Source organism: Saccostrea cucullata, unplaced genomic scaffold (assembly GCF_032062105.1).
Source record: "Saccostrea cucullata isolate Sc308-1 unplaced genomic scaffold, CSIRO_AGI_Scuc_v1 ctg8993, whole genome shotgun sequence".
Lineage (NCBI taxonomy): Eukaryota > Metazoa > Mollusca > Bivalvia > Ostreida > Ostreidae > Saccostrea > Saccostrea cuccullata.
The window spans coordinates 79,590-105,616 of record NW_026940361.1 but is presented as its reverse complement, the minus strand read 5'-3'; the positions used below and the strand labels follow the sequence as shown (position 1 = coordinate 105,616).

General features: G+C 33.2%; 1 protein-coding gene across 1 annotated transcript; it reads left to right on the top strand.

Moving 5' to 3' along the window:
• Positions 1-2,273: 2,273 nt before the first annotated feature.
• LOC134255179 (uncharacterized) lies at positions 2,274-15,672 on the top strand. Its single transcript, XM_062737676.1, is given in 9 exon segments — positions 2,274-2,415; positions 4,499-5,134; positions 5,243-5,305; positions 7,109-7,153; positions 11,694-13,778; positions 13,833-14,213; positions 14,313-14,380; positions 14,462-14,935; positions 14,938-15,672. Coding segments are annotated over 8 exon segments (4,467 nt in total). The 5' UTR covers positions 2,274-2,415; positions 4,499-4,518.
• The last annotated feature ends 10,355 nt before the right edge of the window (positions 15,673-26,027 follow it).

Below are 26,027 nucleotides of genomic sequence, written 5' to 3'. Positions count from 1 at the left end.
ATACCCATTAGGGTCAAAGTTTGAAATACACTGTTTCAAAGTTTTGGGCATATTTGGTTCATTATAATCTTTAATAGATAAATCAAGTACTTCAATAATTTGTGTGTCAGAATCTTTCACTAAATCTAAAAGCATATTGTCAACATCACAATTGTTTTGACTTATGGTAGTAGGGTCAAAGCAATGTTCAAATGGATAAATGCGATATTTTTCAGTTGATTGTTCAATTTCATCCAACAGTTTGGGATTTGATTCTTTACGAGGAACATCCCAGGCACATTTTTTGTCAGTACATGTTTCTGTGTTTCTATCCGTATGCCTCTCAGACCACATTGCCGAACTGAATAATAGGGCCACAACATGTTTACATCCACCATCATCTCTAAAATATATGTAACTCAACATAAAGATGTTTGACGCTGCAAATATTTTCTGTACTAGCTATTACAGTTATTCTTTAAATCCTTTATATTTTTTCCATGAATATTTACAGTGATTCCTCATAATTGGTGCAATTACTTTTTTATTGTATATATATGTATTGATCTGACAATTAAAAATTATTATTATTGTTAAATATGTTGATATTTGAATTCATTGCCAAGTTGAATAGATATATTTATTTTATTTGATCAGTCAACAGCTGTGACAATAATAAATTATTATCTCCAGATTTAAGGGTTTTTTCTTTGCACAATAATAGCACTGCTTGTAGTTTTAATAATGTTTATGAAAGTTTAAAAAATAATTTTGTTTTAATCATAATTTACCCAGTGCAATCACACCCAGCAGATGTGCAACTGCCATCAGTACAATTCAAGAGGCACCATGTCCTGTAGGGATCAGCTGACTGGGAAGTCTCTCTAATGCATAATGATTTCACATATAGATGGTTATGAGTCAAGTCATGACACTGGACGGAGTGAATATGATTAGATTGATACAGTGTGTAACCATGTTCACACTTGTAATTTTGGAGACGAATGGGGGACCACGCATCAGACTTGAACAGTAAATAAACAAATTCATCTGCTTGAAAAAATGCAGGGATATTTTTCAAATTATCAGTCCATTTTTTAATTCGTTGGATGTAACAAATGGAAACTGAACAACCTCATCGTCAATAATAATACGGCTTTGCTGGCGCAGGTAGTCAAGAGCGTCATCGGGGGTTTTCAAGATGGACAATTTTAATTTTATAGCTTTTTTGGCTAATTCACGAAGTTGAAACACATTATAGTCACTTACACTCATTCCACGTTCAATTAGAAATAATTTCAGCTGAGGTTTCAGCATTGAATCAACGTTTAACGACATGTCTATATATATAGAGTTCTGTTTACAAAAGTGTCCCACCTCCGTGTCAACTGGAGGGTTATTCGCGCCTTTAAAATAAAAGAGCTCCTATCTCGAAACTGGCGTATTGAATAAACCTATCTTCATCCAAAATACGGACTCATCTCATCTATACACCGGATATCCTTTTCCAGTTCAATACATATTACTTTTGTGAAAATTAATTGGGTAATTCTTTGTCTAGACGTTCAAAACTGCTATTGGGGTGAAAATATTACTGCAAATTTACAATTAATTCTTCCCCAGAATACAATGGCAGTATTATATTTATCAAAACTTTGCGAAACAATTTGATTTTCAATAAATATAAAGCATGTTATTAAATTTCTGTAGGAAAATTATTTATCTTAATTTTGTTGCGTGTATGACATAATAAAACATTCACCTCATAAATATCAAAAAATGGTGGTTACCATGACAACAATAATATAACTTCGTTAAAACCCTGATGACCATGGTTGATATAATGGTATCATAAACATAAGGCACATTATATGTAAAAGAGAAATAGAAAAATTCATAGGGCAGAATTTTTTCACCGACTTCGCAATATTTTCCTTTAAACATTTTTAAAATAAAGATATATTTTTATCATTTTGCAAATATGAGGGGGGAAGAATCATAGTGATGAACACTATATTTATGATCGGGATCCTTTTAATGTATATATATAGAATGTAAACAGTATTTTTTTAATAGTTACCCTCCAGACCTTGCAGAATACGGACACACCAAGTACTGTGAGATACGGTAACTCATTCATTTAGGGGGTCATTGACTTTCCTTAACTCACTATCATTTATTAATACATTATAAATTGTATTCATTTATATGTTTAAATATTAATGCAACAGTAACATAAAGAAAGGATGAATTATTCGAAGGCCGAAATCACTTGCAACCGCGAAGGTCTTGCGTTGAAAAATGGAAATCCCCATGATCCCAGAGAAGTTAAATGAACCTTTGGTTGATGTGTCTTAGGATTTAACCTCGGAATATAGCCTACACATATCTGCATTTTCATCATTTAAAAAATCTTAGAGTATCAAAGAATATCAGGTAAGCCTTTATGTATCAAAAAACAAAGGGGCCGAAACAAAGAGAATAGTGGCGAACTTTCGTTTTCAAGCACAGGCGCTTAAAGGTACAGACACATCAAATACATACATTTATGAATAAATAAATGTTGCTGTCAGCAAGAGGATTCAAAATGACGTTAGGTGTAATATAAGCTCCAATAACAATGTGAATCTTAATTAGATATTGTTTTCAAATCTACTTTCGTTTTCGAAAAACAATGGTGATTCACGTCTGGAGGATATAAATTACTTCCAATTTTGAAAAAGAAAAAACGCTGGCAACAAGCAGTCTTTATAATCGATTGAAAATAATTGTACTATGTATTGTTACGCAAACTCTTTTAGAAATTCTTTATAGTTTATTAATTGGAAACATCCTTATATAGTATGATGATTTCCCCGATTTCAACAAAGAACTTTATTCGGTAATAACCAACTTTTGCCCCCCAAATTAAACGTAGACGGATTTTTTAAAATTATGTTCTAACACAGAGGGATATATGCTGACTTCAAAGCACTGAGTATTTTCATCAGCAATGACGTCATATGTTTCAAATGACATCACGAAAATGACGTAAATTTAAAATTTCAATTATTTCTACAGAAAATAGATATTTTACATCGTTATTTTGAGAAAAAATCACCGAGCGCATGTGTGTTCAGGATCAATATTTTGATATATTGTGTAGAATTATAATATCAATGAATGAAATATGTCAATATCGTTCCTGAACAAACTTGCGCTCTATAAATTCTATAGCTTAAATTGCTGAAATTTCGTCCATTTTGTCCTTTTTCTCACAAATGATATAAAATCGGACGAGTTTGTAACGTCATAAAAACAAAAATAGTCAATTACTTCTTTGAAATTATAATATGTTCTGTTAATTCATTTTTTAATTCAATTTATGGAATTCAGCACAATTCCGGAATATTTCAAAATTTGACTTTTGTGGGGGCAAATATATGCAATATACCGCATTTAGTCCTTTCGTATTAATTTTTCCGATTCTACGGACCCTGGAACCGGTTTAAAGTGGTAGTAAAACTTTCGGTACATCAATTAAATTGGCATTTTCAGAATAAAAATATGAAATTAAAATGATGACTGATTAATGAAAATGAAATTATGAATTAGTTATCAAGCTTGTAAAGGATGCATTCTACATAACTTCTTTGACAGGCAAAACGGAAATGAAATTCTTGTCTGGTTATCATATTTTAAAACTTAAGAGGTTCCTTCCGAATAAAACATTTTAAGTTATGTTCAAAAGCATGCACTGAACCAACTCTAAAGTAATTTTTGTCAAGGATACCGGGTTCAATGTTATTAAATTCTATCCATAACTACAAGAAAATACATATTAACTGGATGCAAGGCTACAACAACTAAAAACTCTGACACTAGCCTAAGGTAATTTAAGCATAAAAAATAAAAACATATCTTTCACTTATCAAAACAAAAGAATATTCGAAACATAACTTCCAATCAGAGTTTCCATAATAAAAAGATGCAATAACTTAAGAAGATAATTCTTTTACAACAACATGTGGTGATTCTTTACTAGAATATAATATGACCCTGACTTTAAGTCATTAGATCAAGTCACTGAGTAAAAAAAACGTTAATTTTATAACTCTTTAAAAATATATTTCTGAAAAAAAAATACTTTTGTTATTGGAGGAGAAATTTGAGGTTACATATGACGTGTGGGTCTGTCAATGTGTACAAAAAGTAACACAACAGTGAACTACAAAGTCACATGTTCCTTTGCACAAACTATTTTAATTCTTAACTTGATGTAGTCTTATCTTTTCTATTAAACACAAAACATAAAAAACTGAACATGCATAAATTTATGACTTGACATTAAATTTGCAGTATGGTACTCTAGCAAGGAGACTGTAATCATTGAAAAGTATTCTAATTTGAGCATTTTTCCTAGTTACCCTAGTTGATAAGCAATGTGAGGTTCTATGAAGATAGTTCTGATTTTTTTCAATTATTATTAAAGTAATTAAAGTAGTTATTAGTATTAAAATGGGGGGTTGTTACATTTCAGAAAAGCACCAAATTGATGTTATGGCCTCCTCATGTTACGCCTCTACAGAGGAGACCACAAATGCTTGTAGAGCCTGCAGGCTTCTCCTGGGTCCATGTACAGATCAACTGCGGGATGTTTTAGTTCATCATGTACCACCATCAACATTTCCACACGTCATTAAACAAAAAAGAAGTTATCTTCCCCGTCTGACAGCTCAACAGATGAATTTTATTTTACCGAGAGGTAGTAATTATACAGGAAAATATGATGATATGGACATTTCCTTATTGTACATACTACTTAGAAACATTTGTGGAATACCAACACACAGCAATGGATGGGGCTATGTTCCAGACCCTACAGATCGATCTCTCTCTGCTAACATTGAGAGAATCCGCATTGCCAGAAATCAGTGTGTTCATTCTTCTAGTCCTGTCCTCGCCAATGTTGATTTCAACTCAATCTGGTCCACTGTAAGATCAGCAGTTGTGGATGTTGATTCTTTCCTTAATAACGGGAACCAGTTTGAAAAAGAGGTGGATTTTTTGAGACATGAGACAATGGACCCTATCCGTGACTGCCATTACATAGAACAACTGAGGAAACAGGCTGAAGAAGATGCAGAAACTAGGAAAATAGTCCAAGGCCTGAAACGTAATTAACACGAAGAATTCTGTCATTAAAGTTATGAATAAATCTTTTATAAAACACTATTTGTATATGTTTCTGCAATTAATGCTGGCTTAATTTTTTTTCTTCCAGGAAAATTAGAAGAGAGTGAGATAGACAGAATTGAAAATCACAATAAAATGCTAAAAATCTTTGGTAAGTACATTTATATTAAAGAAAAGATGGATTCCATTTTCAGAGGTAAAACTTAAGATTTTTTGACATGCTTTGAATAGAAATATCTTTCAAATCAAATTTATTTTTAATTCTAATGATGTCAAAATTTGAATCTTTGATAATTAAACCATATAACTCAGGTTTGGTTGACATTTGATAATTTTCATATAGACTTTAATACTTCCAATTTGAACTTGAATATATTTATATTTTTTAAGCTAATTTGTCAAAGTCATCTTTCTTGTGTATGATAAAAAAACCAATAAATTGGTTTGGGTATTAAAGCAACTGATGAAACATATAGAGATAACGAACATTATTATATGACTGAATAATTTCTATCTCTCTTAGTGGCTGAGATCAAATAATGTTAGAAAACTACGTTGTATTGACCTGCACGTGAAGTTCCAAGGATTTATTTTCTTTACATTGATCTAAAAATAGTCTGGGAAATTTCCAATTAATACAAATTGTTTTGGAAAGCTTTTTAAACGACTATGACTTGTTTTCACGTGAACAAAACATAAACGGCTACACATTTTCAGGTGCGGGTGGTAAGAGGGGATGCAGGGACTAACCCCCACCTCTCCAACTTTTTTACTGAACAACAATATTAACCTTTTGGCAGTCATTTTCCCTGCTAATACTCCTTCCTTTCAAAATCAATTTTGTAAAACAGACTGACATATATTTTTTTTCATGGCAATTACAATTGATAAAAACATTTCAAACTGATACGATTGGTAAGGTTTATTTATATTTTAATTCTGCTTCTCTCTTGTATTTGGCTTGGACTCAATTAAATTCAAACAAGTAATGAGCTTTATCATTTTATCAATGAATCATTTAATAAAACACTTATTTCTATTTTTTTGGTCAATGCAATGATTTAACCATTTTTGAAGTACAATATTCACATCGCTCTTTGGGCTCGGTGAATACTGAACTCCTCAAATGGCTAAATCATTGTATTGACCTAAAAATCAACAATAATTGTATAGTATTCTAGACCAAAAGTCAATCAAAAAGTACAAAATAGGAGAAGAGCATCCGATGTCCTCTAAGACATCAGAGATGGGATCAGGTGTCATGGAGGAGTGATAGTTGTTTTGCGGTACTAAAGAGGTTGAGCATAAGATATCATTCCATTCGCTCGGGTCTGCTCACATCGGCTTTGGGGTAGTGGCATTCTGAATTTTATCGTATTCTTGAAAAAAAAATGTTTGTAATAAGAAGACAAATCTGGAAAAAAGTTCCACGCTCACATTTTCGTACTTTATAGAGAGATGTTATGAGTGATGTATTAGATCCATCTGCTGCAATTTAATTGGAGTGAAGTATGTGGAAACTCTCAGTCCTATGCTTAAGATTAAAATTTCATAAATTTTTGTGGGCATAAAATTTCATTTATTTGTCATCTACAAATATTTCGTGTATATCAAATGTCCTTGTTTCGAAATTAAACAAATGCAAAATATAGTCCTATAAAAAATTCGTGTGGTGATTGTTAAGGACGAAATAAACGAAATTGTATCCCCACAAATATTTCTGCCTCTACAGTACCTCCTCCGACCCCTACAAAATACATATAGGAGATACGCATTTGTAATTGTCCCTGTATATTTATTGAATTTGGTTCAATGGCAACATGTATTTTGTTGGACCAGTGACACAATTTAGCCCCAAACCTGTTATAATATAACTTTTAAAATAAAATAAATAAAAAAAGTAATTTTCATAAAAATGCTGTCCATAAATTCTTATTTTTGTTTTTTTTTTCAGATAAAATCAAAACACCAAAGTCTGTAATCCCTCCGAACGTTAGAGGTATGTTGGTGAAATTAAAACAAAAAATTCATTAACCATGACCCTTTTCACTTAAAACTTTATACTGTACGGCGTAACACACTTTTTAAACTCACATTTTTCTTTCACAAATTAAAGTAACATTTTTCTTGCAATAAAACTTAAAATTATCGAGTTTCAGTATGCGACACAACCGTTATATCATCCAAAATTTTATTTTAAAGGTGCATAGTCTCTACAATCATTATTTTAAGTTCTAAAAGTCAATGTTTGTGAATTTTTTTTTTATAAATTGTATTATGTTAAATGTGTATGATTCTATCATAGGTACTTATAAATTAATTAAAAGAACTTTTTGATACTATTTGGTTGAAATGTTCAAATTGACTTCTTGCAGATATTTTGCACATTTTCCATACTTGCCTTGGTTTTGTCGAAATGCAGCGCCAAAAAAAGACAAAACTGCGTAAAGAAATCATGTAAAAGGATGTACAGAAAATAGAATGTACATGTTTGCATTGTTTTTCTATTAAGACAAGGGAAAACTATGCTTTAACATGAACAAATACAAAGATGGTTGCATTTGATTAGATACCATGAAAAAAAAAACATTCGGAAACTCTCATAAAATATCATTGATGAGTGTATAAACATCCTACTATGTTTAAAGTAACAGGATATAATCAAAATTAAGTTATAAATAATTTCTGAAACATTTTTTGTTGTTACATAACACAATGTTGCATTATAACAATGTGACCTTAATTTGTGAGAAAACCTTAGTGATTTTAAAAAGTGGATTGAACTGTAAATACATTAGTGTTTATATTTCCATGGTGGAAATAAACGTTCTGAAATACATAATCAGAATGAATTATATATTTCTTTCCTTCAGAATTGTGCAAGAAATAAGAAATTATAAAATCTACATTTTTTGCTTTTGTATTAGTAAAAGAATTAATTTTTTTCTTGATGATTAACATTATTAGTCTCAGTCGCCCGCATGACTCAGTGGTTAGAGTGTCTGCTGTAGAGTCACGGCGTAAAAAGCTGATCCTTATGTCCTGGGTTCAAATCCACCACGGGACATAGAGAATTGTCTGATGAGACTTTTTCAACCGCTCGATAAAGATTCCTCACTGCTTAAAAGGCCCTGGTGCCGAGTATATAAGTTTTAATTTGCAGCAATCCACCGACAAGTGGATGCGTCACGAAATGAGTGAAAAATTCAAAAGAAATACGTTAAACAACAAACGACCATAATTTGTCACTGAATTGAAAAGTTTAGATATTAAAAAATGTACCAAAATTATGTATTTATTAACATTCTTGAAAATTCAAGAAAAAATAATTTTGATGCAAGAATTTTTATTAAAAATTGTTAATTTTGAAGTGGTCCTTATTTACCTCATTTTGTTAAATGAATACTGATAACTTTTTGTTTTGCTTTCAAAACAATCTATTTTCCTAATATAGAATCAATACCAAGCCTTTTTAAACTGTAGGAGGAATGCATTTCAGATTTTAAAGTTTAAAATTTGTGACTTCAAATTATTTTATTCATGTTATGAATTATACATCAATGGATTCACAATAAGGTTACATTTTTAAACAAATATATCATAATTCAGATCGAAAAATTCTTTAAAGATGTAATTTAGATGAAAGCAGGTGAAAATGAAAACATGGATATTTTCAACATGTAAATTGGCTTTTCAATTGAAATTAAAAAGTTTTATGAATTTAGGTGATATGTAATCGATGGTTGAATTATAATTGATTTTCAAAGAACTATATAGGGTTTCTATAATAGTTTGGCCCCCGTTTTTGTTACAATTTAAACGCCAGTAAACCTCAATGATATTGATATTTTTTGAAAGATTAGAATTTATACTTTTCTTTTATAGTTAAATTGATATGTTGATTTAAGTAATATGAAGAGAATTGAAGGTTTAAAGTGACTAAGTTTACAAAAAAACGCCTAAAAATGGCATTTTTAGCATCGTTATCGGCGATTTTAGGTATGTGCGACGCCTTGAACAAGAAAGATATTTACACACGTAAAAGATATTTTCAAAAAAAGTCTTCATTTAAAAAATCAATCTTGTTCATAAAGTCGCTCACACTTAAAAAATTAAAAACCCTTGAGAAAAATAGCACTTTCTGACTCGCATGACGTCACAAGCATGTACGGAGAATGACGACGACGTTGTTGACATGTGTTGAATTTTTTTTTTTATCGAAGGTAGCATCATCTATCGATTGCTTCATGTATATTTTCCAACGTAAAGTTCTAGAAATATCTTTTTCTGAAACATATTTGTGATTAAAGAATATATTTTATGGGTATCAACATTGATCTGTTGATGTGTGAATGTGCGGGTGTGGATCTCAAGAAACACGATGATCGAGTTTGACCTTCGAATCGCTCGACTGTACATTAAATCAGTTCACAGAAGAAATATATACACAGTATACATTTTATAAAATTATTTGATCATGTTAAAATACGTTCATTGTGTGTGTTCATATTTCTATATCTACTTCTTGTCATTTCTTCCCGTATCGTTCATTGTTTACCTGTTTACAAGGCAACAAATGTACGGCCACCCAGACGTGTAATAAATTCAACGTTATCCTAAGAAGTTCGGGGCATTGGTAATTTCAATAAAACCAAAAAAAAAAAAATAATAATAATGTTTTTTTTTCTATAAATATTTAGTACAACTAGACAACAAAAATAATATTAATATTCCTATGATTTAATTTTATTGCATAATTTATATGTACAAAATAAAAAAAATAAATAGGCCTAAATATTTACATTTCCAATGTCTTTGTCCGAGATAAAATTACCAATTGTAAATGTAATTGATTTCCTCATGAATGTTTTGGCGCGGTTCCAAAAAAACCACGTGCAGGGCGGGACAACACCTAGAGAGAAGCAGGCTTGGAGCCCGTGGATTGGTGGAATTAAAGCATGTAAATATAAGGAATAACTGTCAGATTTTTCGATTTCATGAAGATTAACAATGGATTGGCTTGTGTTATAATTTTATGCATAAAAGCCTTCGTTTATATGTTGTTTCACTACTTATTTCTGCACTTCAAATATGATCATGCTATGCAAAATTTTAATGTTCATATTGAAAAATCATGCTGAATGATACAGATGTTTTTTTTTTGTGAATTCCTCCGTAAAATGATAAATGATAAAATCCAATTAATAGCATTTTTCATATTTTCATCTGCCAGTGATTTGAATTTTATAAATAATTATGGTATAACAATTTTAGACAAGACTTTGAATTAGAGATTTAATCAAATCATAAATCATAATGTATACATGTACTAGAATATAAACTTCTAGTTTTTCTAAGTTACAAGGTTATTATCGGAAAGGACTGCATTAACGGACAGACTTATTGTAAGAGAGAAAAGTTGATTCCTGTCAACAACTACGTCCCTCAATACCAAGTATTTGTTAAAATGTTAAATATTTATGCGTCTGAATTTATTATGGGCGTATATTAGTTTTGTCCTGTCTGTCTGTTTGTGTGTTTAGCTGTTTTTCTGTCTGTTTTTACTGTTTGTCTGTCATTTGTCAACTTTAACCTTTGCAATTACTTTTGAACCATTCGAGATAGAGACTTCATATTTAGAATGCATACTCCACTAATTATTAAACACTTTCAACTGACACCAAGGTCAATGACATTGTGACCTTGACTGTGACCTAAATGCTAAAAAAAATTTTTCGAACTTTCGCTCCAACTTTTGAACCATAGGAGATAGACTTTATATTTGGTATGCATACTTCACTAGTTAAGTGTTTTCAAATGACACTAAGGTCAAAGACCTTGTGAACTTGACTGTGACCTATATGCTAAAAACAGATTTTTAATATTTAATATATGCTACCAAAATCACAGATTTCTTAATTGTCAATAAAGCCGTAATTTCAGATAAAAAGGAATAAGTTTGAATACAGTTTCCATGGTAACGGAATACCTATTAAATTTAAAATATATTTTCTTAGTAAAATAGTCACTTTGACATATCCCAAAGTATACATACTATCATTATCTTTAGACAATATAGTTGGTATCAAGATTAAAGATCGGTTAAATAAAAATAGATGGCATTAGATGTCAGATTTAGAGGTCTGAAGGTGTATGATTTTGACGACGGTTTCCATGGCAACGGAACGCCAGATTAAATTTAATTATATATTTTTAGTAACATCCTTGCCTTATCCCTCTCCATAGTAAAGATAAACATTTTCTGAGTGGGGGCCTTAAATGGCCCTTACCTTATATACTTCTTTAAACTTTTTAAATTCTTCAGAAATCCATAAATTACAGCATTTCTTCAAATTCGATCCTGCAAATTTATCTTTCTTAAAATAACCACAAGCATGTAGTATCATGTACACCATACTTTGTTAGGCATTTGCTTATTTTTTCTGTGTTAAACGTTTTATTACTATGTAAGCCAGGTAATTACATTATTGACAAGTTGAAAAAATTATAAAATAACTCGCTATATCAATTCATTATAGACATTTTTGAAAAAGATCTCACACGATGGAAAGAGGAAGATGGGGTTTACAGTGAAAGCCACAGTTTTTCTGCAATGTTGGATCAAGTCAGAAAGCAATCTTACATGACATTTGTTGGTGTCCCAGGATCAGGAAAATCGGCGACTATTCATCACTTAGCCCTGATGCTCCAGAGAGAAGGATACGAGGTTGTACCGATTACAGATATCGGGAAGATTGAAGATTATTCTGACTCGCGTCATCCACAGGTTTTTGTCATTGATGATGTGGTAGGTGTTTTAGGTCTGCAAAAACAAAAGTTAGAGTCATTGATAGACTATGAAAAAAGAATTTCAAATCCTTCCAATAGAAATACAAAGATATTAATGTCATGTAGGGAAGCAGTTTTTAATGAATGTTACAAATCATTTTTCTCACATGAAAAAAACACAATTAAGATGCATAGCTGCAAAAATGCATTGAACGATGAAGATAAGAAAGCGATCCTTGAGAAACACGACTTGGATAGAGATTTGTTGTCCCCTATATTACTGGCAGAAACATTGGGTTTATTTCCTCTGTTGTGTAAACTATATTCAAAAGTGAAGAAATTTAGAAAGAATGTTGAAAGGTTTTTTACCCGTCCAGCTGAATGTATATTAGAAGAATTTGATAAAATGCAAGTGCAAAATAGTTTATGCTATGCTACATTGGTCTTGTGCATGTTAAATGACAATAAACTATCAAAAGAAATATTGAACAGCACTGGAAACGTTGTTTTCTTGGAGATGAAATCAAAAGTATTAGAATATTGTGAAGTTGAAAGTAACACTGATGCATTTAGATTTGTAAAAGCATTGGCAGCTATGGATGGGACTTACACAAAACTCTGTGGTACTGAGTACACTATTATTCATGACTCTGTATTTGAAATTCTTTCATATCATTTTGGTTCTCAGTTTCCAGATCTTCTTTTGCAATATATTATCTGTGGTTTCATTGCTAATAATGTGAAAGTACAAGAATGTGAAGGAGAGTCGGAGGTTGAATTTAAACAAGTTGTAAATGAAGTGTTTATTGGTGAGGAGCATGAATCAATAAGTAGTAAAAGAAGCCAGGATTTGTTTGATCTCGTTCTTACGTTAAAAGAGGATCAATATCCAATGTTAGCAGAGCGTTTTTACAGAGATATAGAGAATATGGAGCTGTATGATGTTTTTATGAATAATATTTTGAAACATCCGAAGGTGTGTCATGCTTTTATTGGGGTGTTAGAGACAAAGTCCTACACTGAGTTAAAGGCTTTATTCTTGTCAGAACAGAAAGATGCATCTAAGGTTGTGAGTAAAGGAAAGCGTGTGAGGGAGAAGATTGAGAGGTTGGATGAGAGGAGCAGAGAATGGAGCAGACAGGCGGTGCTGGTGAATGAGAGGATTGATAATAGAGAAATAAATTACAGTGTGAGGGTTATCAGTTGGGTAGTTTACTACGGACACAATCAGATCCTAAAATATATTTTGAAACAAATTGAATTACACAACGAAACAAAGATTGAACTATTTTGGAATTCCTTTAGCCCAAGGTTAATATATGAAACAAAAAAAGGAGAAAATAACACTGAAAAATATATTGCAACAGTCAAATTATCTTTATTTAACTCCATATGTGATACAACAAATCAAAAACAGGAAAATAGTCGGTCCAATTTTGAACATGACCGCTTATTTGTATTGAGTTGTTACAGTGGTGATTTGGAAACTGTAAATATTTTAATCAAGTTTGTCGATATAAAAATGACAAACAAAAAAACCAAATATTTGTTTGCTGATACACAACTGACAGCAGCATGTAAGGGTGGACATATGAGTGTAGTGAAAGAGCTTATTTAAGCCGGAGCTGATATCAATGAACAAGATGAGTTTGATACACCACTGATAGCAGCATGTGAGGGTGGACTTATGAGTGTAGTTAAGGAGCTTATAGAAGCCGGAGCTGATATCAATCAACAAGGTAAGGTTCATACACCACTGACAGCAGCATGTAGAGGTGGACATATGGATGTAGTGAAGGAGCTCATAGAAGCCGGAGCTGATATCAATCGAAAAGGTGAGTATGAAACACCATTGACAGCAGCATGTTAGGGTGGACATATGAGTTTAGTGAAGGAGCTTATAGAAGCCGGAGCTGATATCAATCCTCAAGGTGCGTATAATACACCACTGACAGCAGCATGTCAGGGTGGACTTATGAGTTTAGTGAAGGAGCTTATAGAAGCCGGAGCTGATATCAATCCTCAATGTGGGTATGATACACCACTGACAGCAGCACGTGAGGGTGGACATATGAGTGTAGTGAAAGAGCTTATAGAAGCCGGAGCTGATATCAATCAACAAGGTAAGTTTCATACACCACTGACAGCAGCATGTGAGCGTGGACATATGAGTGTAGTGAAGGAACTCATAGAAGCCGGAGCTGATATCAATCAACAAGGTGAGGTTCATACACCACTGACAGCAGCATGTGTTGGTGGACATATAAGTTAAGTGATGGAGCTAATAGAAGCAGGAGCTGATATCAATCCACAAGGTGGGTATTTTAAACCACTGACAGCAGCATATAAGGGTGGACATATGATTGTAGTGAAGGAGCTCATAGAAGCCGGAGCTGATATCAATCCACAAGGTGAGGTTCATACACCACTGACAGCAGTATGTGAGGGTGGTCTTATGAATTGAGTGAAGGAGCTTATAGAAGCCAGAGCTGATATCAATCAACAATTTAAGTAAAATACACCACTGATTGAAGCATGTGAGGGTGGACATATGAGTGTAGTGAAGGAGCTTATAGAAGCCGGAGCTGATATCAATCAACAAGGTGAGTTTCATACACCACTGACAGCAGCATGTAGAGGTGGACATATGAGTGTAGTGAAGAAGCTCATAGAAGCCGGAGCTGATATCAATCCACAAGGTGAGGTTCATACACCACTGACAGCAGCATGTAAGGGAGGACATATGAGTGTAGTGAAGGAGCTTATAGAAGCCGGAGCTGATATCAATCCTCAAGGTGGGTATGATACACCACTAACAGCAGCTTGTGAGGGTGGACATATGAGTGTAGTGAAGGAGCTTATAGGAGCCGGAGCTGATATCAATCAACAAGGTGAGGTTCATACACCACTGACAGCAGCACGTGAGGGTGGACATGTGAGTTTAGTGAAGGAGTTACTAGAAGCGGGAGCTGATATCAATCTACAAAGTGTATAAGTTCATACACCACTACAGCAGCATGTATGGGTGGACATAAGAGTTTAGTGAAGGAGTTTATAAAAGCCGGAGCAGATATCAATCAACAAGGTAAGTATGATACACCACTGACAGCAGCATGTGAGGGTGGACATATGAGTGTAGTGAAGGAGCTTATAGAAGCCGGAGCTGATATCAATCCACAATGTGGGTATAATACACCACTGATAGCAGCATGTAAGGGTGGACATATGAGTGTAGTGAATGAGCTTATAGAAGCCGGAGCTGATATCAGTCAACAAGGTAAGTATAATACACTACTGATAGCAGCATGTGAGGGTGGACATATGAGTGTAGTGAATGAGCTTATAGAAGCCGGAGCTGATATCAATCAACAAGGTGAGTATGATACACCACTGACAGCAGCATGTAAGGGTGGACATATGAGTGTAGTGAAGGAGCTAATAGAAGCCGGAGCTGATATCAATCCACAAGGTACATTTCATACATCACTGACAGCAGCATGTAGATGTGGACATATGAGTGTAGTGAAAGAGCTTATAGAAGCCGGAGCTGATATCGATCAGCAAGCTGGAGACAATACACCACTGACAGCAGCATGTCAGGGTGGACTTATGAGTTTAGTGAAGGAGCTTATAGAAGCCGGAGCTGATATCAATCCTCAATGTGGGTATGATACACCACTGACAGCAGCACGTGAGGGTGGACATATTTGTGTTGGAAAGAGCTTATAGGAGCTTCTAGGAGCTGATATCAATCAACAAGGTAATGTTTCATACACCACTGACAGCAGCATGTGAGGTGGACATATGAAAGTGAAGGAACTCATAGAAGCCGGAGCTGATATCAATCAACAAGGTGAGGTTCATACACCACTGACAGCAGCATGTGTTGGTGGACATATAAGTTAAGTGATGGAGCTAATAGAAGCAGGAGCTGATATCAATCCACAAGGTGGGTATTTTAAACCACTGACAGCAGCAATAAGGGTGGACATATGAGGTAGTGAAGGAGCTTAGAAGCCGGAGCTGATATCAATCCACAAGGTGAGGTTCATACACCACTGACAGCAGTATGTGAGGGTGGTCTTATGAATTGAGTGAAGGAGCTTATAGAAGCCAGAGCTGATATCAATCAACAATTTAAGTAATATACACCACTGATTGAAGGATGTGAGGGTGGACATCTGAGTGTAGTGTAGGAGCTTATAGAAGCCGGAGCTGATATCAATCAACAAGGTAGTATATCATACACCAGTGTACGGGTGGACATTTTTTGTTTTACAGCTTTAAAACAAGTTCAATATGAAGCCGTGAGCTGAAAATATTATAATAACACAGGTGAATGAATGTTACACCACTGACAGCAGCATGTAAGGTGAATCTGGCATATGATTTTCATTTGATGAGTGAAGGAGCTTATAGAAGCCGGAGCTGATATCAATCCTTGAATATATTTTAAACCACTACAGCAGCATGTTGGACATATGAGTGTAGTGAAAAGCTTATAGACCGGAGCTGATATCAATCCTCAAGGTGGGTGCATACACCACTTACAGCAGCAGTGAGGGTGGACATACATGTATATATAGTTTATATGGCAGCTGATATAATACCGAAAAAAAAAACCTGTCAGGTGCTTTATAGTGAATTAATACACCATACATGTATATATAGTTTATCACGGCAGCAGATAATGCCAATAACGCTATAACTGGTATTAGAATCACAAGGAATTTTGAAACATACAGATTTATTTTCTCTTTGAATTTTGTCAAATCAGTGATTGTAATAGTAAAAAATTCGATTTCATTTCATTTTTTAATGCATTTTTAATACACCATTGATAGCAGCATGTGAAGGTGGACATATGAGTGTAGTGAAGGAGCTTATAGAAGCCGGAGCTGATATCAATCAGGAAGGTGAGTTTCATACACCACTGACAGCAGCATATGATAGTGGACATATGAAGTGTAGTGAAAGAGCTAATAGAAGCTGGAGCTGATATTAATCACAAGGTGGGTAAAATACACCACTGAAGCAGCATGTGGGAGTGGACATATGAGTGTATGAAAGAGCTACTAGAAGCCTGACCTGATATCAATCAACAAGGAATATAGTAAACCACTTGAAGCAGCATATAATAATTGACATATGAGTATAGTGGAAGAGAGCATAGAAGTCTGAGCTGATATCAATTTAAAGAATAAATTAATACTCCACTTTAAATGTAGCATATGAGTATAAGTTATGGAGGATATATTTGTGTTGGACGAGTTAGTGAAACATCTAGTGATATGAATAAAAAGAACTGAATGGGTGTCATATACACCACTGACAGCATCATGTTTTTTGGACATTGAAGGAAAGTAGCTGCTACAGAGAGCAGACTATTCAAAAGTAAGTGAACTCTTGTTTCATTTTATTCATTCAATGGCTGTCCTTTAGTTTAGCAGGACAGTGTTATGAAAGATTTTTTTCTTTTTTATTTGAAGGGGGGGGTTTTTATTTATGATGTGCATAAATTGACATTGATACTGACATAATTTTGGGCATATTATAAATTATCACCATGGAAAGTAAAAATGCGGATTTTTACCCTGAAGTTTTAGTTAAAAAGTGATAATGGAAATATTCTCAGGTTTTATAAGTGTGGCCATAGTTTTTTGAAAACAATTTTATAAAAAGGCAAACTTGCAGACTGTTTTTGATGGATTTAAATTCGCTTATTCAAAGTGCTGTATCAAAATTTCTTTTAAAGATTGGACAAGTATTAATGTTGTGGAAGTTTAAAACTTTAAGAAATTTTAAATTCGCTTATTCAAAGTGCTGTATCAAAATTTTTTTGAAATCGTTGCTTGTGTGCTTTTTTTCTCATGGATTTGCTATTTTGTAGTAACTTAAATTCCTTGCTTTGCTTTCCCTGATTTTTTCCTAACATTTTTATTTGGGGTTCTGGACATATTTAATCTCAATTTCACTCTTCTTTTTGTTTTTTAAATACCGTCTGATTGTGTTATCATTGCCGTCCGATAATAAATTATCAGACTGGTAATATATATTTATCGGACGGCTACAGGTAAATTTTTAGACTGCAAGAACAAAGGCATGACGTCACAGCAATGTTTTAATGGATGATATATATGTGTAGGACGAGTGTTGTGAAGGAGCTTCTAGGGATATGAACTGGTCTCAATGAACTTAATAGGTATCGTGTTCCACTGACAGCATCATGTCGGTGGACATATGAGTAGTTTCTATAGGAGCAGACTGATATCAAACAGTAAAGTTTTGTCAGATACTTACCCCACTGGTAACAGCGGATGAGGGTGAGATGTTATGAATATTAACTAGAGTTTTAATATTTGAAGGAACTGCTACAGGCTGGGGCTAATTATCATTTACAAGAGTTCCTTAATGCATTCTGCTAGCACTCATGTATGGTAATTATATATACAGAGGAATTCGTTTTTAATAAAATTGAGACTGTTATCTTTGCAGAATCCATTGATGATTTAAAGTTTGCATTTTATCCGAAACATTTTTTTTTGTTTAGAATGATTGATGGACATAGTTTTTTGGTGGATGATTTTATAGAGATGATATTATTCTCCTGGATGTGTGGGTTGATGTTATTGTCAATTAAGATTCAGCGAGTGTGTTATTCTAACATGGTCTGTCTGTTAAAGATTAAACAAGACGAATGTTCAGTAAGTTAAGGATAAGCGACACTTATTTATAAGTGTTACGTGTACTAAAGAATGTGCGATTCAGTAAAAGAGAGAATTGTGACTCTGGACAAGGTTATTACGATGGCGGTTTAGTTTTGATGTCTATGTTAGACTGAAAGGGTGTGTCGGTTCTAAAGATGGCACGGTGACTATTGAATAACTTTAGAAAAATCAAAGATTTGTTTGAATACCTAAAACGTGTTGAGAGGAAGATAGTGCTGAGTAAACCAAATAAACATGAGAGTTGATAATCTTCTGTGAAAAGGAATTCCGTACAGTGTACATCGAAATATTATGAAAATAAGAGCATATAACCTAGAATTATACGCAATGTTTCACCTACCCTCTGTTTTAAACGTGTTTTGAAATTTTGATTTGTCTATACATGTATTAAAATTTTAATTGCTTCAGAAAGAAATTTTTCAACAATTTTCACCCAGTATGTGTTGTTGTTAATTATATAAATTTTTCATCTGATCAATAAATATGTTTAGTTGCACTCTCATTTTTAATCATTCTGCAAAGGTGGAACAATTTTAGTCTAAATTTCATTGAAGGAGAATGCCTTTTTTACCAATCATTAAATTTTACTTGTCAATCCTTGTTCATCCTTGACATTTATAAAAAAAAAAACAGGTTTCATTATTTGATTCCATACATCAATATTTTAAATCGCGGCTGTAATGCTACAATTGTTTCGTTAAAAAACATAAATTTATATCATATAAGAAGTGCTGCAAAATTGTGTGAATGCTCAGTTACAGTTTTTGTCCCCTATTGCCTCTTATGGTTTTTTTCTTGAAATAGTATATTATTATTTGTTAATATGATGCATGATATGATATTGCATTTGTTTAAAATAAAAAAAAGCAACAAATTTTTGAAATAAAAAAAGTAGACTTTTTAAAATAAATCTTTAAAAGAATTACAAGATTTGTTATAATATTTTTTGTTAAATCACATACTAAAAACAATACAAACGATGCTTATAATTCATTTTACTTTAAGATACATATACACCAGTTTCTAGCATTATTTTTTAGTCTATTATAAAGGTTTTTTTTAATTGAAACTTGAACATGTCATTGTATATTTAAACATATGTTTAGATCATCTGGTGTTTTTCAACTTTTGTCGAAATGTTTAGATAGTGTTATATATAACTTTCTATATATACCCCATTGTATGCAATATTGTAAACGTATTTTATGCAGCATGTGCGATGTTTGGCGAAAATTGATTTTTGAAATTGTTTGTGTTGATTTGATTTAGCTCATGTCTCAATGATCTGATTGTATATAAGTGCAAGACATTTAGTAAGTGAACTTGCAAGCGTTTCTTTCCGCCAAAAGCGCTAGAAAGTACACAAAGCTAAATTAAATGAGTTTACAGTATGTTGTTCAATTGAATTGTTACATTTTTCAAGTATATTTTGTATGTCAAATTAGTGGACAATTTGTGATCGATTAGATTAATGTTTAGTTGTTTCAAGTCATATTCAATTTTGGCCCTCAAATTAATTTTATTCTTATTTTGAGTAAATAATAAACTTTCTGTAATGTCCACCTTCTTTATTTTTTTTTTAGCTCTTATAGTCTAAGAGCTTATGCGATAGTAAGGTGCCTGTCGTCTGCCCGTCCGTCTAGTTGTCTGTCCGTTTGTTAACAATATTTAAAAAATGTTACTCCTAGCACAGTATTGGTCTGATTTTAATATAATTGGCAGACAAATAGACCACACTAAGATACTCTATTTAATGGGTTTTTTGGTTTCGATGAAATTTAGGTGTTGCTATGGTTATTAAAAATAGATATTTTTTTTGAAATATTTTCAAAATGCCTCTCCTCATACAGTGTTGATTTGCTAGCAATAAAGTTTTGCCTAGAAAAAAAAAAGTCTGAAGTTTTGCTCTCGCAAAGTTTCAACTTCTAAAGCTACTTTTCTCTTTGTTTGTTATAAGTTTAAACCAGTAGAGCTACAGTCTCGTCAGAGACTTCTGGTCTTTCTTCTGAGGCTGAAATAAGCATCGATTATTGCTTTCAAACTTTTTAATAACAAAAGAATCGACGGTGCCCAAATACCAAACATCTGAAACATAATCCTCCAATTGAAACTTGTTCATGTTCTTCCTCACCTTACAACAATATTCCCTCTTAATACTTTTTTTCTAGTGATGTAAAAACAGTTATTAATGATAACATTTAATCACTAATTTTAAAAGGGCCAAAACTATGGACGCCTGATCTAAATTAGAGAACCCAGATCTTTCAAGTGGAGTCATATTTTATTTTTAAATATGTTTTATGAATTTTGTTGAAAATCACACCAGACAACCGGCTAAACGTAAGAGACATTGATAGTTTGTCAGAGTGAATGAAATATGTGGAGATAACAAACAGTATTCGAGGTCAAATGTTCTTTAAACAATACAAAATAGGAGCACAGCAAACACGGATCTCCAAATCATCAGAAGGGGGATGAAATGGTTACCATAGGAGAGTGAGCATCCCCTGCCGACCGGTCACAGCCACCTTGCAATACCTGTCATGTTCTAGGATAAAACGGAAATATCCGGTGAAATAATAGTGTGTATAAAAAGTCAGTCACCTTTTTACTAAATGATAGATTATATTTGCTGACAAGGTAATTGTATCGACCATAGAACTTACGAAATGATTACTTTAAAGGAGACTGTTGATATTCTTGCTTCATCAACTTGTTTGTCGATAACTTACCTCGTTTTAAAAATTGTTCATACGTAGAACATACTCTTCCGTATCGAATCAACTGAAAGATATAAACTCCGTATACGTGTATACGGTATATTGATGCATTAGAAAGGCAAGTTGACGATTGAAAAGTTAAAGTCATCAAGTTTATTAACATGAACCTTTGTTGTTGGATTACTATTAACGTCTTTTTCTAGTAAAATATCAAAATATGATACAAATATGTCATACTCTGTGGTATCTTTTATTTCAAGCTCACCGGGATATATTGTGTCCACATCAGAATGGAAAAAAATAATGTTCATAAGCAATACTTAGTATATCTATCTAAATGTCGAGTTAAAAGTCACAGCAAATGTTTTCTTCATTTTACGTAAAAGATTGTGAACAAATTCTGCTCTGTTGCATATGATTACAAAAGTATGTCTGCTAATAACAGAATGCAATTGGTACTCATGGGATTTACAATAGATTGTATAAAGACATTGTCTCCAAACACCACATAGATATATACTCACAAAGGTGGAAAATTTGCTGTGTGTCCTTGTGTTAATGTCGATCTTCTTCTCTGTTCCTAGGTATCAAATAAACTCACTAAGTACATAGTTATGATGAGCAAGAGTGTGTCTACCAAAATATGTTAATTATATGGCCCCAGGGTCAGGGGTAATGGTGCTAGGGTGGGGCTCAAATGATTAAATCTTTGAAAATCTTCTTCTCTGCTTCTGTGTATTAGATAAACTAATTAAGTTCACAGTTATCATGAGCAGGAGTGCCTCTACCAAAATTGTTAAATTTATGGCCCCAGGGTCAGGGAATATAGTGTTAGGGCGGGGTTCTATTGATTTTATAGTGAAAATGCATTTATTTTTTGAAAAGCAATTTGCTAAGGTGGCAGAGAAAAGTAGATATATTAGAAAAAAAAATTGAGAAACCTAAGTTTTGAATGCACATATATATTATAGGTACTTTTATATCTAGATTATACTATGTGTCCATTTGGAGGGCGTTGGTGGTAGATACATGATATCGTTTGTAACACCAAAACTAGGTTGACCAAAATTATAGTTAAGTTTTTGATTGGCTGAAATGAACACACCTCCACAATTTAAACAAATACATGGTAAATCGCCAGAAAAATAACTTAAAGTTTTAAAAGCTAAATGTCAAAAAAGTTATAGCAGTTAAAGAGAAAAAATATTTATTGTTTACGGTTATGTTCACCGGTTATAGGTAAGTGTTTTTTTTATAAAAATGTCTTGGATTTTTTTTTACGGAAGCAAAAGTGAAAGTAATTACCCTAACCCTAACCCTGCGGAATACATATATCTTCGATTTATATTGTAATTACTCGTGTTTTGTCCAAAATTAAAGATCAGTTTATTAATTTAAACTTACAATATAGCAGAAGAAACACGCATAAGAAGGATATGGAGATAACGAACAGTATTCAATACGAAAGTCCATAAAACAATACAAAATAGAAGCACAGGTGGGATCAGTACCATGGAGGATAGAGCATCCCCTGCTGACCGGTCACACACGCCGTGTGCTCATTGACATGATCGTAAAATAACGGAAAAATCCGTCGTTAATTCGGTGTATAAGTAATGGACTAACAATTGGTATGAAAAACGTCAGTCAGCATTTGACTCAATGATAAATTGTATTTGCTGACAAGGTCATCGTATCGACCATAGAACTTACGAAATGAAGACTTTAAACGAGACTGCTAATATTCTTGTTTCATCAACTTGTTTCTCAATAATTTACCTCGTTTTAGAAATTGTTCATACGTAGAGCATAGAGCGTAGAGCTCTTGCGTATCGAATCAGCTGAGATATATACACTCCGTATGCAGGTGATGAAGGTATATTGCTGCATAAGTAAGGGAAGTTGACGATTAAAAAGTTATAATATTTGTTTCAAAAAGAGGTCATCAAAATGTAAACAAGATAGCGCCCTCTAATGGTAACAAACGCCAATGTGACTCTTTACGAGACTCTCTTGCTGGTCGGAGATTTGCGGAGACAGCCGAGTGTCTGGTTGAAGAAGGATATGGAGATAACGAACAGTATTCAATCTCAACGTCAATTAAACAATATGCAATATAAGAGCAGAGCAAACACGGACCTATGAAACATCAGAGGTGGGATCAGGTGCCATGGAGGAGTGAGCATCCCCTGCCAACCGGTCACACCCGCCGTGTGCTCGTTGTCATGATCAGGAAATAACGGAAAAAGTCCGTCGTCAATTCAGTGTATAAATAATGGACTTACAATTGGTATGAAAAACGTAAGTCACCATATGACTCAATGATAAATTGTATTTGCTGACAAGGTCATTGTATCGACCATAGAATTTACGAAATGATGACTTCAAACGAGACTGTTGATATTCTTGTTTCATTAACTTGCTTGTCAATAATTTACCTCATTTAAGAAATTGTCCATACGTAGAGCACGCTCTTGCGTATCGAATCAACTGAGATATATATATTCCGTATGCAGATGATGAAGGTATATTGCTGCAGAAGTAAGGAAAGTTGACGATAGAAAACTTAAAGTCATCACGTTTAACAAATAGCTTGGTTGTTAGATTACCTTTAGTGTCTTGAACGAGACTACACCTTAGTGTGTATCTGTATCTACTATTGTTTATGGGATATGGACTAGAAATACGAAAGTAAGATCAAAAATCATACTTCCGGTATTTCACCAGAAAAGAGGGATGGGTTCATAGGATTAATTGTATCTTGAAAACGAGGTGGTTGAGCTATTATATCTTGCTGTTTAATGGTATGTACAGTGTTCTTCTTCAATTTATGTGGTAGCTTAGGTCATAAGCACGGCCGGGTCTGGAAGCAGTTGCGGATCCGGCGAAATAGTGAAAAAAGGCTTGATATACCTTATAAATTTGAGATTTGAAATTTGAGATTTTCCCTGTGCTATAATAGCATCTATTAATTTAAAGAATAGATGCACTTATTTTATGAGGAAAACTTTGTTGCAGCTATTTGAGTTGGGTTAGCTAGAATATGAATTAGATCGGGATCGGGGTATCTCAAATTCTCCCTCTTTGCCCTTGATCCAAAAACGAAAGGTACACGAATTTTGTTGCAGACAGAACTTTTTAAAAAATATGCTTTCAATCACGATTGTTTCTAAAATATTTATTAAATATTATTGGCAAATATCTGATTTGATGATTAGATGCATAGATGGATTATTCTTTTTTGGAAAAATGCGAGATTGGCTCGGATTGAATTTTCCAAAATTTTCTGTTTCGGCATACATGTGGCGTAATTTGTATACTGAAAGGAAAAAGAAACGCACAAGAACATGATATGGGAAAATTTTCTGACTATGTGACCAAAAATTATGAAAATTGGTCAGATGTTTATTTTGGTTACTTTGCACTAAAATCACTGGTCAAATCTACTCAACCATGAAATGCATGGCATCACGTAGGGGGTAAGAAAAAAAAGTCAAAAACACGTGCATGTTAATGATGTTAATTTTGTAATAAAATTTTGTAGCACCATACTATGCATTAGAATTATAGACATCGTTTTTGCATATTTGCAGTCAGTATAAATTTCTTGCAATCGTGGTATGGCTGACGGAATCTACTGTGGGTTCAGTAATTGAATTCAATATTGCATAAGTGAATAAAAAGGGAAAAACACGCTGATGTACAGATTTTTTTCAACTTTTCAACCAAATAAAAGTGTTCTTTGGTTGTCAGAGAGTGAACTTAAAATGTTTCCAACCAACCATGACGGTGACGTTGGCGCGTACCAACGTCACAACAAGAGAGAGCTTTTCATCACGCCACCTCGGTTATTGTCAAGGCATTATAACCGAAACTGATATTTATACAGCAGACAAACATTCTCACTTTTTTCACCCTAAACTGACAGAAACTCTCTGCTCTAATTTGAGCCGCGAGCTTGGCCAGCTTACGTCGATTTTACTCTTAAACGCGCACGTACGCGTCGTTTACGTAATGTTTTTTAGCATGTTTACATTGGGAAAATGTAGCTAATATTTGTCGGTACTTTTTTACAAACATTCACAAGCACCAAACCTGCTGGGTTCTGTATATTCTATCCTAAATCGAAAATTCGCGGGATTCGATTGAGCGGAGGGATTTGTTGATTTTGGAATAATACAGCTAATCTCAGCCATTAAGACTACCATCGGAAGGGTTGACTAATAATGCTATGAAAAAATAAATGCTCTGGTGAACTCAATGCACAGGAAAATCAAGTTTGTTACTGATGCGAAAGGGAGATTATGAGAATTTTTAGTTTGATTATTTGGGGGTGTCACCATATTGATATCAATATCTCAGGAACTATCACTCAAAATCGCACAAAATTTTGGTAAATTGTTGATTAAAGATGAATTAAAATGTATGATAAAAATGCTGAAAAACGTTTTTGAAATAATCGTTTTAATTTAACTCAAAAGTTTAATATGCGTTTCTTAATCCTTTCAGTATATTAAAACTTGTTTATGTTTTAGTTTAACAAGCAAACATATACCAGATTAAGAAATATTTTTAATTATCTATGTTTTTAAATTATTTATAAATCGTGCATTAATTGAAAAATAAAATCCTATGT